The sequence below is a fragment of the Amblyomma mixtum genome, chromosome 2 (genome assembly GCF_055824585.1).
Source record: "Amblyomma mixtum isolate Tamu chromosome 2, ASM5582458v1, whole genome shotgun sequence".
NCBI lineage: Eukaryota > Metazoa > Arthropoda > Arachnida > Ixodida > Ixodidae > Amblyomma > Amblyomma mixtum.
Window position 1 is genome coordinate 250418517 of NC_143013.1, and position 16255 is coordinate 250434771.

Sequence of the window (16255 nt, forward strand, 5' to 3'; positions counted from 1 at the left end):
CGAACCCGCGAAGGCGATATTAGCGTGCGAACAAAAAAAAAGTCGATGTCCTCACTCATTGGAATCAGATCTGTCAGAATCCGAGCTGCTGGGACTAGACGTGCAGTTTTCATGCGCTGGTCAGCACGTGTGTGGGAAAGCAGACGATGCAGCAGTAGGTGCGTCACAACTTTTGTGGGCCCACGTGACCAAGCGAAGCAGTTGATCTTCCCCCTCTGTGACGTCACTGTACAACTCGGCGTTCCGAAACCGAAACCGAAAATCGTTCACCTAAAAATGCTATAATAAATTATTCACTGTGAATATATGAATCTTTGAGTGTGTATCATGCTTCCTGGAGCCATAAGAAACGTTTGAAACTAAGAACGCGCGAACCACAAATTTGGTGTCTCCACCCCTTTAAGGATGTCACAGTCCAGCGAGCTCAGCTCATGGGTCGATTAACATGGCGACCTCTGTGGGATATCTGACTTGGCAGAACATGCACCTTTGGGAGCAAATATGCTAACCAACTTTTTTCTTTTCTTTTGCAGATACTGTTCAGTTATAGGTTCAGATTCCACGAGCCATGGCGGCTGAATGCTTATTGTGGTGTGCTGCTTATCACGAATTGAGTGCTTCGATTCTAGGCCGCGGAGGCAGCATATCAACTCAGGCCGACTGAAAAAAGGCCTATGTGTCCAGGTTTTGGTGCACTGCAAATAACGTCTCAGAAGAAGTTTAGGGGTTTTTTATCTAGTGTGACCGTAGTTTTCGTGTTAACGCCCATACATTTTATTTGTGCATTTAAAGTAAGAATCCATCTATCTACAATTTCTCAAAAGCTTTTAATCAAGATTCTCTCTCTCGCACACACTCTCAAAAAAATAAAAAAGTTTCATCATTTCAACAAAACATGTAGCCCGAAACGGCTTCTGCCTGCCTGCCCAATCCTCAATTACCTTGTCGCTAGCTCTGCAATCTTTGTGGTAACGCGTATTAATCGCGTCTTGCAAAGATGTTTACTGAACTTAACAAAAAATATTGACCGAGTGCATATTTATTACTACCGCTGGTCCGCAGTTATCCCCATCATCAGCCTGACTACGCCCACTGCAGGGCAAAGGCCTCTCCCATGTCTAATTAACCCTGTCATTTGCCAGTTGCGGCCACCGTATCCCCACAAACCGTATCCCATCTCATCCGCCCACCTAACTTTCTGCCGCCCCATGCTACGCTTGCCTTCTCTTGGAATATCCACTCCGTTACCCTTAAGGACCAGCGGTTATCTTGCCTTCGCATTACATGCCCTGCCCAAGCCCATTTCTCCCTCTTGATTTCGACTAGGATGTCATTAACCCGAGTTTGTTCCCTCACCCACTCTGCCCGCTTCCGTTCTCTTAACGTTACTCCTAGAATTTGTTTCCATCTTGATTTCCACCGGCCACCTCAAACTAAGAACCCCATTGCACACCTTGTATGAATTAAATATTTGTAAAGCGAAACAACTGTTTACCTGGCACCTTCCTACATATATCCACCGGAGCCTGGTTTTGTGCACAAATAGCCGCCGCGGCCAAGACCACTGCGCATATTTGCCCTTGCATAGTTATGAGTAAAGTGTGTTCGCCTGAGGAGACCGTAGGGGACGCTCATGACGCACATCACGTGTTTTTGGAGCGTGCGCTTTGCGCGCCACGTTCGAAGATCGATTGGTCCCAGGTGTTAAAACGCTAGCGAAATCTGGGCCAAAAAGATTGAGCACCGGTCCAGGTTCCCGTCACCCGTCGTCGCGTCCCGACGGACGGGCACGAATAGCTGGGAGAGCGCCGAGCCCACGCGTGCCTCAGCGAAAAATGTTCTATAAAGCCTCCTGCCATTCTGCATTAATACTTGTGTAGGGAATTTTCTCCTAGGTATATGGCGTCGCAGTCGGCGTAGGCGGGGTGTCTGGTAATCGAAAACCATTTTTTTTTTGTCTTACCTGATGCCCACTGAGAATGCTGCTCGCGACAGGTATAACGTAGCGATTCCATTTGGATTCCATTCAATTTTTAATTCTTTTTTGTTCTTTGAGAACGTCGCCGCAGTCTAGGCCGATCCTCTGGTGTCGGTGTGGGCCATTAGATGTTTGTACAACGACGACGACTCAACCGATAATCCACTAAGTGTTCCTTCTTTGTCATTGGCTCAAGACCAACGTTAGACGGAACGTGGTGTGTCGCACAACTGACAAAGTGCGGAAAAGAAAAAAAAAACGAATACATACATATATGCAAAGTCTTCAAACATAACTTACAAAGATACTGATCTTTTCAGCCCTTGTTTCATCTCTTGCGTCACAATATCGCATAATCTTTCCTTGTAGACCCCGCATGTCCGCACGTTTAAAACATTCCGAACTGTTGGTTTTGGAAGGTTTACCTTGCCGAATAAATAAGCACTATAGGCGCCATTCTAAAATACCACGTGAAACTAAGCGCAGCACAAAAAAGCCATCGAACTACCAGACCAATAAGATACTGACGTAACACCGGCGTAGCTACAATAAAACGTTTTCCTTGCAGTCTTTTCCTTGCAAAGCAGCAAGACGCCACTGTCAAGGGTCGGTGAATGTTCTTTCGTAGTTCCCGTTGTTTTTGGTGAAGCAACAACGCGCACACAAGAGCTTCGCACAGGTTATAACAAAGTGAATATGAATGTCCGTCAGCGAAAAGTAGAACTGTGTTGAGAAGCTGGTCGCTAGACGAACAACACTGTGTTGGCCGCGATCACAAATGCCACGCAGATGAAGACCTTGAGCAGCAGTCCGAGCCAGAGCTGTGGAAAAAAAGACAGTATTAAAAAAAAATCTCACAGGAATGTTGCCACTGCGTAACGCGATATTCAGCAAATTCCTGTGGATGAATATAACATTGTTCATGCTCTACAATTTTTTTTTCGCTCTGATATAGACTGAACGACGTCGCTATACTGTCATTCTTGACGCCACTGCGTTCAGGCCTTTCAGCGTGGCTCATTACCATCGCGCGTTACAGTGACATCACTCGTTACGTCACGGTATTAAAGGGAGACTGAAGCACTTTTTTTGAAAATCAGGCTGGCAGCGGCGTCCTTTAGTTTATGCTGTATGCTCGAATATCGCATCCAAATAAGGCAAAAACAAGCGCGAATTGCCTTTTTTAGCAGAAATATGCGGCCTCTGCCGCGGGGCACGCCGCGCGGCGCGCCGCCGCCCGTGATTGGTCAAGCGAGGTCGTGACGTCACTTTGAGGACTGGAGAAGCTGCCGATGCGGATCCGGCGCTGCGCTGAGTGCAGATCGCAGCTTTCCGTGGCGTTGTAAAAGCGAATATGGCGACTATTTTTTTACTGACCTCTAAAGAAAAGGATACTACAGTTTGTTCATTCTACGCATCACCTGAAAGCAAAAAAGACACGAGCAAAAAATTCTACGCCTAGCACAAGCATACGCTAGCGTGAAAGACACGTACGCAGATCATGCGTGATAGGTGCCAGCACAACCTCGGCTGGTATTCTCGGAAAGGAAGGGGTGCGAACAATACTCAAGTCAATTACCACCACCGGACGCCTCCTGGCTCGCCCGGAAGAGCGTCATCCTAAAGAAAAGGCTCAAAGCGCTGTGTACAAAAAATCCTATTCTCACTACCCGGCGTAGGTTGGGGCAAGAAAGTATTTCAAGGAAACGATGAAGCAGCACAAAGCTGATGTCAAGATTAGCGAAGCGCAGTGGCCAAGCACTGCGAGGCATGTGACCACAGGATATTGAAGGAATCATTGTGCGCTGGAAACCAAGCTAAATACGCGCACAAGGCTGCTGCTTCACTTGTGGCGCGTTCAGCAGATGCCAGAAAATATTAATCGCTGGCTCGGAAACGTTCGCCCTTCATAGATTTGCAGTTTATGTTCAGTGAAGTAGTGGCCAACTATATGTGTGTTTAAAAGCCAAGCTAGCTGCAACTCGTTCGCTGCCACAACTTGAAGAAGAAACCGACTAAGGTTGCGAGACATGATGTTTTTTTGCAAAAACTTGGTTGGCATTCATTTCTCTGTTAAATTTGCATCCGAAATCAGAACGTCGAACGCTTTCATTTTAATCGCTTAGATACGATTAAACGAGATGCCGCATATGAAGAGCTTCAATGCTTGCTTGCTTTGCTTTACTGTGTTTTGCTTTGCTTGCTTGCTTGGACACGTCGAACCGAGTACAAAATCACTAACCGAGCCTTGCTGAGCACGCCTCAGGTGGTCTGGCCGCACCTATAGGCTGAGAAGAGCAACACATGCTTGAGCCTCTATTAGGTTTCTGCAGGGGCGTGTTTCTAGTGAGCATGTTTCTGCTTTTAGAAGAGGCGCTTCTTCGAAATGGTGACACGCCTCTCATGCGCGAGGAAATGAAAGGAACTGCGTCATGGTTCAGCCGCGACCGAAATCTCCAGAGATCACATTAGGGACAAGCTCTGCATGTAGCCGGTGTCACGAAAGTGCTTCCAGCAGAGTACGCTTGCTTTGGTCGGCTTGAATTCTTCGTCAAAGCAGCGAGCGCTTGCGCTGCGAGCGTATGATCTTGCAGAAAACAGTGGAAGACGACACAGTCGCGGGCGTAGTTGTTCGTGGACACGAAAGCAGAGTAGTACCTCGTGTTGAATCTGATTCTCAAGGTCGGCTGACACGCTTTGTACGTCACAACGCACGCAGTACGAGGAACAACGCATGCAGCACGAGAAACAACGCGCGCTGAAAGCTCTCTCGGGTGCGCCGAAGTATCCCCGGCTCCTCAACGTGACGTCACGTTGGCCGACATGGACGAGGTTTCCCTCTCCGCTGTTCTCCTCTCCTGCGGTCGCGCGCGGCGCGGGAGATTTAAACATCGCGTTTTTAATTGGTGATTGCGCCACTGTTTTGGCCAAAATCGAAAAAATAATTTCACAGACGTGATCAGCAATGACACTACTTCAAAAGCCTAAAAAATTAGCTGATTCGAAAACCGCCTCAGTCTCCCTTTAAGGTCACCGATAGCGGCGAGTTGCATTAGCACCATGCATGACGTCACTGAATGCTGATCAATCAGCATGGCACGATTTTACGCCAACGCGGCAGCACCAGGAAGCGTGCCCTTAACGGCTACGCTGCAAAAAGGATTCGCTTAGCACGCTCAATATATTACCTCATGTGGCGCTAGCCTTCACTTCACGATCATGACAGTGGCTACTACTGGCAAGCAACTCGCACCCTTCAGTCTTGTGCAGTGCACATGGTTTCATAGTGACTTATCTGACTGATAGGTGACTAAGACTATTTTCATTTGATACTGTCGCACTAGGCTAGTAGCGTAAATGCAAGATCAAAACTCCATATTTTTTATCACAAGGCAAAGAATCGAGTATAGCATAAATGCCAAAAGGGCCGCGATTTCCTAACCACGTTAGTTACGGGCGAAAAATATTAATGAAGCAAAACTTTTCTTGAATGCAACAAAATCATTTCATTCATTAATCTCAGCGATATAACAAAAGTGTGAACACATACTTTAAGGTTTAGCGGAAAGTGCCCTTTGACTCAAGCTGGTTACTCACGACTGGCAATGTTGCAAATAAGGCTGACAGAAGGCGGCAGACTCGAAAGTAGTTTACTTTTTTGCAGCGATGTCAGAAAGAGCAACATTTTCCAGCATTGCAAGAGCGTCAATTGTCAGCGGAGCCATCAATCTCACGCATGCGCACCGACGTAGCAGCCCCTGTCTTCAGCCACGTGTTGTTTTAAACAGCCTGACAAAAGTGGCGTTCGCAAGAACGGCACACACGTACAGTCGGGGACAAAAGGCTGTGGACCAAGTGTTCCTAAAATGAAGCCGATAACTCTGTCATTAGCCGGTGACTGGAGACCACACTTCTCGAGGTGAAATAACAAAATTTTTATTTTCATCTGGACAAATGGGGTCTCCAGCCGCCGGTTATATAGCAGAGCTGTCGGCTTCATTTTAGGAACTCTTGGTCCGCAGACTTTTGTCCCCGACTGCACACTATCCCCTTATTGCGCATCAGTTAAAGACAAAGCGGCGTACAGTTTGTTTTTGTTGATCTAGAGTTATCAGTAATATCCATGTTATGGCACTCGTTAGAGGCAGGTACGCGGGAAGACGAAGGAAGGTGCTGACCAGTTCTGCCCCGCGCACGTTGCCGTACAGGTGGAGGAAGATGAGCGGCGTGTTCGTGTAGGGAAGCAGCAGCACGCAGCGGGACTGCATCGCCACGGGCAGAGCGAAGTACAGCTGGTTCATCTGGAACCGCTCCGCCTGCGCCGTGGTGCCTCATTGGATCAGCTCCTCTCATTTCTCATAAGCGTCGAGGGAGAGCCTCGAACGCCGTAACAATAGTCACACTTAAACAATCGACACCTTCGAGCTCTTGAAACCCTGCCGCTAATACGAAAGGCTAATATGAAAGGAGAAGTTGCCCTCGGTTCTGTGGCCCAACAAATTTTGGCTACATAGCGCCAAAAAAATTCAGGGGGGCCCCTTGTTGACGTAAAGTGCCCTGAGGCGAAAGCCTTAAGCGCGATGTTGGTGCTTGTGTCACTGATGTGTGGTTACGATGTTAACTAAGTACACAATTGTTTGTGAATCTTAAATGCTGGAGACACTGGAGGGCGTTTGGGAGGCATCCGTCTGATTCGACGCCTTTCTGCAAACACTCTCCAGCGTCCTAGACAAGGAGAACTACATATGCGTTGGCGGGAAGTAGCCAACATTAGCACGCTCGACTGCGAAACGGAAGGATGGTGGTTCGAATCCCATCGTGCACAAAAAATTTTTCTGACCTGACTAGAAAAAGCGTGACACCTCTGCTGACAACCTTCTGTCGACAACGATGAGGCATTGAAGGCTTTCGTATTAATACAGGCGCTTTAGAGGAGCTTGCTGGCAAAGCAACCTCTTCAATGCACGTAACTAGTCGAAATAGACAAAATTTGCTGGGGCACATCATCGAGAGCAACTGCATTTACTAAATTCTAGAAATTGATACGGATGTAGTAACTTACGGGTGACAACACGCCTCTCAGTAAATAAGGAAACTGACCGTAAGAGTTAAAAAGTTGCGTACTAAATATTTGTTAACCAGCCTATTGTTTAGCTGGTCTAAGCTGTATCCCGGTGCGTTACATCGCTGACAACACTGGCGAAAAAAAGCTCTTTTAACTCAAAAAGCCTATTTAAAAAAAATGAAGAACACCTTAAATATAACATGCGGTATAGGGTATAGGAATTGTTTCAACTACTCGCTGGCCGTTTAGCTTTTCGCCCTGGCCAAAACAAAACGCCATATCCCTGGAAAAGCTTGAAACGATGCGAACTCACAGTTTCTGCCCGAGTATACTCGGCTACACCACATTCACAGCTTCCCAATGAAAGCAATGTTTGCGCCACGGACGCGTGGGCGGCCGGCTGGCTCCACGATTACTTCCGTAAAGTGACAGCACTTTGTTGTGCCAGACTGGTGTGTGCAGGGTGGGGTGCATGCGCCCGTATAGAATGCTTAACCATTATTAATTAATCCCCGTGACATAAATATCGTATTAGTGCTAGTGGCGCAGGGGTACAGGTTATTGCTTTCCCAGTGCCCGCTAATTTGTTCTCGGTAAGCCGTCCGGTGCTCTGTAACGATTTAGGTCGGACGAAGCCCAGAAACGTGGGGCTAATGCGAGATGGATGGTTTGGCTCTCATGGGCGAGCAGAGCATCCAGTATGGCAGGACGGCAGCCCCCTCACAGAGGTTGTTTAGTGCGATACTGGACAACTGTTTCTGCCAGTCGGAGTTCAAAATTAATTAATCTCAACATTGGGCAGGACGGTCAGAATCCATAAGACAATGCACGAAACTTGACATGGGTAAGAGAAGAGGGCGACGTTCGAAAGGCGCTACTCGCATCCGGAATTTTTTTGGAGACATGAATATATGCACAGAAGAAACCACGCAGCTCCAGTGGTTACCCGCATACACAAAAACCAAAATAAAAGAATGCGCCGAGACGCAACAGTCAGGTGATATATATAAAAAAAAGCGATTTCCCCACTAGTGAGAGGGAGCTATAGGGGCTGCTAATGCAACGACTTCCTGGCTTTGCAATGAGTAAGGCTGACTCAGTCATGGGGACTCAGAGAGGGTCAGTCTTCTTGCATATCTTGCAATGCACGAAAAACTTGGAGGAGCGATTTGATTCCACGGCGTTCATGAGTTCTCTAAGCCGAACGTACAAATGTTTGGAGTCTCACTATCTTACAGCTTGAGGGATGGCCATGGGTATGCTATTATATCTGTTTGTGCGTGCGAAGATCAATACATTCGCTATGTGGTACTATTACGAGAATCTAGGTTTCGCTAGGTTCAGGAGAAATAGTGGCGCCTGTGGGCTGTAGGTGGTTACTGAGGGTGTGAACCGTCCCGTACAGTATGCGATTGGTAGGCGACAAAGCACTCCTCCTGTCCCTTCCACTTTTCCCCGTAGGCAAATTAACGACACTACCTTGGCCCAATAAGCTGTTCTTGCTTGAGCAGTTCAAGGGAACTGTTTTCTTCAAACTGAACACATAGGCAGATGAGTCCACACATGTCACGCACATATCTTGGGCGTCAGGCCGACATTTGTCTCCTTGTCCCGTTATCAGTTTTTCTTGTGATTAAACTTTCAGTTACATCGTTCTAACTGATGAGACCGAGAGGAGGCTTCGTGGGCCGCACTGGGTTTTCAACCCATCCCACTTGTCCGACCCTGTGCCGGCATAGAAGATTTACCCAAAGCCTAAGACACGGAACTCGTTCCCAATCAGGCATGTTTCTTTGCCGTGAAAGGTGGCAGTACAGCTTCCGTGGAACTGTCTCGGGTAGCCGCACTCCTGAACCTTACCACGTGCCTTCAGTTCTTCTGGATCCTTTGAACATAATGAGCACTGTAAGCAGTCAAGTTAATATCCTGGCAGTACATCTATGGGCAAAGACTACCTGTATTTTTCGCTGTAAACGGCATGCGGTTAGTTCCACTCTCCTCACTCACTCACTCACTCACTCACTAACTCACTCACTCACTCACTCACTCACTCACTCACCAGTCGCGTCATTCTGTCCACGTTGCGCCAGCTGACGGCAGTGGTGTCCAGCTCCGAGACCAGCGCAGTCGCAGCCATCAGCGCCACCAGGCACCAAGCCGGGTGCACGTGGGGACCCATGTTGGACAGCAGCCCAGTCAGCACCCACGTCGACGCACTGGAACGCTGCGCGTGGAACACACACCCTATAACCGCACCCAAGTGGGAGGAAAAGAGGTGCTCGTTATGACACACATGACGGGAGCCGACAGTCACCGAAACCTTATAGGAGCATAAGGGATGTTTTCTTTTAATTTATGGCGTTAATTAATTCTAGATTAATGGTGTAATATTTTATCACTTAAGAATAAATGATAAGAAAGCAGAAGAAAAACAATCCATGTCATCGGTGGAATCCGAACACAGGACCTCCTAATTTCGCGTCCGGTGCCCTACCAACTGAGCTACGGCTACGGCTGTCCGGTCTTCTGCTTTGGGGGGTAATTATGCGTAGCGTAAGCGAACCTTGAGAGTGTTCACCAGCGCCGCCCTCGTCCATAGCGGCGGACGTAGTGCGTCCTGTATTACCGCGAGTGCCACGTAGGAATGTGGTCGAATCATGGAGGAAGAAAAACTAGGAGGGACCATGACGTCACAATCTTGAAGCCTAGTCATAAAAAATATAATAGAAAGCATCATGGGAAATAGGCCCTCACGTGACAAGGCAGTGGTAGCTCTTAGCTGGATTTCGGTTTCGGTTTCGCTCTCTCGCTGTACGAGCAACTACGTGACCATCTGCTTGCGTTCACTGACGGCTCCGTGGTGAGCGCAAACTGCTCGCTCGCCGCAGCGGCCACCATCACCGAGCGACGCGTGCGCTGACTGCGGCGCAGTGGAGACACTTGGAGCACATGCTCCTTCGCTGTGCCGCTTCTGCAGTGCCGCGTCGCGAGATTCTCGCGGCCTGCAGGGCGCTGGGAATCATCCCGGACAGTCTCGAAGCGCTCCTGTGGCCGCGCGGCACTGCGCGCACCCGTGATATTCTAGCCTCTATACCCGTGACAGAACAGTGGTGAGCCTCTGTGCGTTCATCGAACAGGCGGGCTTGACTTCCCGCTCGCTCTTCGCCAGGTAGTGCACGCGTGACACGAACGCTCCGTGGGTGCTACCTCCGACGGTATACGCGGCCGGGCGCCCCACCCCGGCCGCTAGTGCAGTATGCCGCGCGCGCGATTAGTCCGAGACAGGACGCTACGAGCGCGCGGCTATGTATACATACAGTTTACTTCTTTTTGTAAGTGATTGTGCGCAGTGGCCGGGAGACCCCGCGCAGGGGCAGACGTAAAGCCGCCGGCACTATCTCTCGACAGCGAGAGAGAGAGAAATACTTCACTGCTGAATTTCACGTCGGAACCGCCTATGTGCGCGCGCGTATTCGGCACGACTTGTGCCTTGAGAATAGCGGAGAACGGAGGGCCCATGGGCGGGCCGAAGTCCGCCTGCCTGAGAAATAGAATCTTGCGCAGCGCGCCGGAGCGCTCGTTCAACACGTCCGTCCGCCGTGAGCGCTCTGGAAGCCGCTGCGCCCTTTTTTAGAGGCTCGTTTCTTCGCCTACTCTCGAGTTCTCCGCTCATAGCATGCGCTGAAATAAACGCTCCGTATGTGTGTATATAACGACGAAAGGTATTCCTCTCCATTCTCTTTATGAACCACAGTTGAACAGTCACGAGGTCGCGGCCGCACCCTTTGATGCAAAGTTTACCCGCAGTTTTCTACAGTGCACCCAAAAACTCAAGAGTGTAATCAACAGAGACGCGGAGCCTTCAGACAACCTCGAGCTCGGTACGCATTCCGCCAAAGCGCTGCGCTGCGCTACTTCGGAGCACGGACGTTCACTAAAAAGCACCGCTGGCTGGCAGTCTGGTAACTGTGGAGGAGGGCCTATTTCCCATGAGTCAGTGCGCAAAAGGGCCCTCGGCAGCGGCGTCAGAGGAGGATGGCTTGCAGAGGCTGAGCGCACTCCCTCCTAGTTTTTTTACCTCCATGGGTCGAATGGTGAGCGCAGACGCTGTGCGAGAACCCTCTTATGCTACATACGTCATCAAGACTGCCAGATTCGAGGTCGTCGTTAAATAATTAAGCAGACAAGTGAACGGGAAAGAGGCGCTCTTTACAGCAGTCTATGCCTCTTGGTTTCGGTGACTGTGGGCTTCCGTCATCTATAGCCGCATGTTTATTATAAGGCTTCGTTGCTTTTAATTGCCTGTAGTTGTATATGGAAGACTCCTTTGCACATTTGCAAGTACTGTGAACTGGAAGCCTAATCAATGGTGTTCAAGTTTGCGACCGCCAATATGAAAAGTAAGATAACAAATAAAAGCATAAAATTTTTTTGTTGTTTGGCCGTATGACCCAGCGCTACCTCGTTATCATTAATCCGTCAAGCCCAACATACAGCCAGTAGGAGCAGCACTGTCTAGGTATTCAGGGCGTCTGGAAGACAACCCAGGCAGCACAAACCGTTGGCCCAATATTGGGAGTCTGTTGGCTATGTGTGGCCCTATACAGGACCAATGTTGCCTTCATTGTCCCCATATTGGCACTGCCACAATGTGCCATTTCCAACATTGGCCCTACTTGTCCGATGTTTTCCCCATATTGGCAATGCCGCTTAGTTACACCTCCAACGATGGCCCTACTTGTCCGATGTTTTCCCCGTATTGGCAATGCCACTTAGTTACACCTCCAACGATGGCCCTAAATGTCCGCTGTCGTCCCCATATTGGCAGTGCCGCCTCATTACACCCGCTATGATGGCCCTACTTGTCCGCTGTTTTCCCTGTATTGGCAGTGCCGCTCCACGACACACCAAATGATGTCCCTGTGATTATATGTGGTTATTTCTCTCAATCCGTGTTTTTTAATATTCGGACTTGTTTATTTCTTTATTTTTTATGACCAACAACAGCGCTAGCGTCGAACTCTGACGCGAAATTACAATAAAAAGCGCGATGTAATTGATTGCGCGAAAGTGAGCAGAGGTCAGATTCATTCACGATGGTATACGAATTTTGAAAAGCGGCGTCTTTTGTAATTATGGTATGCAAAAATAAAAGAAAGAGAGAAAGAGGTGCCACAATCAAGAAAATGAAATTTCGATTCGAGGAATGATATAATAACGCACTAGTTAACGTACTGCCTCGCATATCTCTCGCATACCTCGCATACCACAGCCCCCGATTATAGGTTGCCGGTTCAAATTCGTGTCTCAAAATATAGGCTCAACTTAACTAATAAGTTTATGCTGCACGAAACGCTGAATCGTATTACACAATCCGGAATACAATGCCTCACCCACAGGATGCTCACGCTAGAAAAAAACAAATAAATCGCTTTTTCCACTAGGTCACAAATTATTGCGTGGCGCATTTTGAGAGAAGAAACGATGTGAGTAAAACGGGATTTTGGTTTTATCGCAAATAAACAGTTGACGTGAACAACTTGCTGCGCATTTACTGCGTGAAGAAGCAGCAGACGAGAAAGAAAATGTAGATGTATGTTAAATTAAAAAAAAAATAATAAGCGAACAAACGGCTCTGCTTCCTGAAGCCGCGAAGCTAAGGTGGCTAGGTTTTTTTAATGTCGCAAATTGTTTTGTTATTCTGCTGTGCTTTTTGGGTATTCTATAACGACGGCTCTAGCATACGTTTTTGCTTTAAATTATCACGTTTATCAAATTAAAGATCGGAACTTTTTCCCGATCGCATTTCCACTAGTTTTTTTTTTTTGCCTTTTCTTTGCGCGTATCCTTAATACCAATGAGCCATAACAGGTGCATTGCTGATTAGCGCGCCGCGTCATTTCGAGCTAGCGCAGACACGCACGGGTGGGCCGCATGACGGCTTAGACTGACCTGCCTACACTGGTGTGTATAAAATGTAGGGTATTCGTCGCTCTAGAAGCGAATCATTGGATTATATTGATGAATGGTGTTGCTTGGACGTATGTCATCCTACTTTGTCCGCCACAAGTATCATATATGAAACACTCAAAGAACACGCATTGTTCCCGCTAATTTTATTTATTGTTTTATATTTCCGGTATTTTCATAGTAACACGTTTATCTCAGCTTCAACCAAAGAGGCACACGACCGCAGAGATTACGCTAATGTTTGGAGCCGTTTTGACGAAATTCATGCCCAAGCTCCACGTTTCCACTTCCAACATCTCCGCATTGTCGTTTCCTTGCCGCTTTTCACGTGCTCAACGCCTATGGCGCACCCTCCGGACATTCCGGAATTCTTTCACTCATTTCCCCCCCCCCTCTCCACCCCCTTTTTGAAGTCCCATACAGCCGCCTTTTGCCGGGCCGAGCCTCTTTGTTGGAAGAGCGCTGGCCCTCACCATGCTAGGAGTTTTTTTTTTCTTTGTGATTTTAGGTACACTGACCTTCTCTAACCTGTTTTCCCCTCGCGCCCAACTAAGCGCAACGCCGCTCATCCACCCTGCCTAGATTTTCTTCTACCCCTTTTCCAGCTGCCGTTTCTCTTGCTGCAGCAAATTCTCCGAAAAATATAAGAAACCTGTCCCATCGTGGTCTCCTCCTTTCCCGAACACTCGCCCAACGAGTATCGCCTGTAGCTAGCAAGGCGGCGAAAAGCCACACAACCAGCGTGCCGACGAAGCATGCGCGCTCAAGCTGACGCCGTTCGTTGTCGAGAATCCGCACCCGATACGATTTGACAATTATGACGGAATTCAGTAGCCTGGCCTGCAAGATTCTATTTGTGAGTACCACCATACTTTTATATTGAAATGTGTTCGGAAATGAATATGGTTCTTGGCGTAATTGCCGCTTTGAATCAGCGCCGACCTTTTTTTTCTCCGGCAGGAAACGAGAAAGCGACAAAGCACTGGCGCCAACTTCTGAATGGCAACTTTCACAGCGAAATGTCTAGCGCAAAGGCATGCACAGAATGGCGAGAACTTTATTTTTCAGCTTTGAAAAAATGGATTTACCGAACGTTGACTATCTCTTCAATCACCGTGGCGGAGTGTCGTGTGGCCCGACTCATGTTGCGTTCATTACGACATTGGTTGTCTATCGTTTGTGCAAGATGAGTACCAGAAGCGCTTATTCTTTCACTGTAGCAGTTTTCTGGCCGCGTGTAATATTCCCGTGCCGGGTGCCCTTGTCTTGGCCAGTTGCAGGCGTACGAGAAAAAGCGGAATTCCTGGTCCCAGCGAACTTTATCCTTGTTGTCTCGGAATTAATCACCCATGGACTAACGGAAGAGTGATTTCGTGTGGTTTTCAAGTAAGATTTCCGTCTGCCCCGTTACATGCATGCCAAGCGGCATCGATAATCTGCTTACTTTAAAAAAAGTGTATTCGGTCTCCTGCGTTCAGCGCATTTCGCAAAACTGTGCAAGCCGTCTTTGCATGGAATATTATATTTCATAGCGAAAAAAAAATTGCTCACAGCTGTTCGATAGGGAGGAGCTGCTACCACCTGTGCCATACTTTGCTGGAACAAAAAGGCAAACCAGCTCGCAATAGACATATAATTTTGATAGGAAATATAAAAATAGATTGATTTGTATTAAACACTATATTTATCTCTTTTTGTGACTTTTAATATGTATTTGAGGGTGTGACACGGCAAATTGGGATTAGAAATTAGCAATACGGTGGGAAAAAATTGTTAAATTCAATTCAACATTTTGCTATTAGTGTGGGGATTTATATTAAGAGTCATTTAGAAATTATACTTTCAACATATGTTGCGAGTACCTTCTCGCACACTGCGCGCCACTAAGATCAATGTGTTATTTTATTTCTTGTCTTTTTTCTGCGATGGTTGTACTTACACTCATGATCACATCATGCACCTCTTTGCAGCTGCGATGTACAGCCAGGTCATCGTGCAAGAGCTTGGCGAGGAATTTGTTTCAAGGCACTGCAAAAGTTCTCTTACAAGAGGAGTGCAACGATTAGTGCCGATATGACTCATCGATTCAGCGGCTCCGGCACAATGCATTTCACGATGTACTGGCACCGTAGATGCAATAAATTTTGTTCTTTGAATCCGTTCTTTCTTTTTTGTATGTCTGCTGACTGCTCATATGTAAAATGTTACACATACAAGCTCCGGCTGGTGGAAAACAAGCGGTATATGTCTGCATTGTTGCTGGCCAGCAAGAGGTGTGGTACAAAACTAGGTGGGACCCCCGATCGCGTACAATTTCCCACTGGCCTTGCAATTGATATGCCACCTATAAAAGTTAGATCAAGGGTGGAAAAGTGGGCACAAGTCGGAGCAAACCTGGGCTATTATTGATACTGGCGGAATGTGGGCATACTATTGGCGCGAATTTCGGGCCATTATTGACAGAGCGACTGAATGTGGGCATACTATTGGCGTGAGATTGGCTGAATATGGGCATAGTATTGGCACGAATGTCGGGCCATAATTAATAGATTGGCTGAACATGGGCATAGTCTTGGCACGAACGTTGGCCATTTGTGGATAGACTGGCTGAATGTTGGGTCAATGCTGGCAGCTAGACTGGCTGAGTATAGGCACAATCTTGGCATGAATGAAGGGCCATTGTTGGAAAAAGTCTCGGATTGCTCAAATGCCAGTGTAGGACCAATATTCATGCCAATTTCCGCCACTCTTTTGCCACTGTTGGACCAATCAATTTGTGCTGCTTGGGAAGGTAAGAACGCAGTGAAACAATAGAAATGTATAAGACATAACGCTACTAAAAAGATAGACACCTTACGGTACGCAGTCATTACGCATGTAAGCTAGCAGTTCAAGGTCAAAAATGAACAGTACCGCTGCCGCCGCGGTGGCTCAGTGGCTATGGTGCTCGGCTACTGACCCAAAGGACGCGGGTTCGATCCCGGCCGCGGCGGCTGGAATTTCTTTGGAGGAGAAATTCTAGAGGCCCGTGTACTGTGCGATGTCAGTGCACGTTAAAGAACCCCAGGTGGTCGAAATTTCCGGAGCCCTCCACTACGGCGTCTCTCATAGCCTTAGTCGCTTTGGGACGTTAAACCCCATAAACCAAACCAAACCAAACCGAACAGTACCGCTCTGTCCTGTGCACGGCAGCCGAGTATCTTTCCGTTCCTTTCATGTATCCCACGGGAGCTAAACATTTT

General features: G+C 47.9%; 1 protein-coding gene across 1 annotated transcript in view; it reads right to left on the bottom strand.

Annotated features, from left to right (window-relative positions):
* Positions 1–2648: 2648 nt before the first annotated feature.
* Positions 2649–16255, bottom strand: part of LOC149363489 (solute carrier family 13 member 1-like) — a 28488-nt gene continuing 14881 nt past the window's right edge. Inside the window, exons 7-9 of the mRNA XM_089573492.1 lie at positions 9103–9267; positions 6157–6294; positions 2649–2799 (exon numbers count right to left, since the gene is read on the bottom strand). Of these exons, the coding sequence (XP_089429618.1) occupies positions 2722–2799; positions 6157–6294; positions 9103–9267 (381 nt within the window). The 3' untranslated portion in view covers positions 2649–2721. The remainder of the gene's footprint in view (positions 2800–6156; positions 6295–9102; positions 9268–16255) is intronic.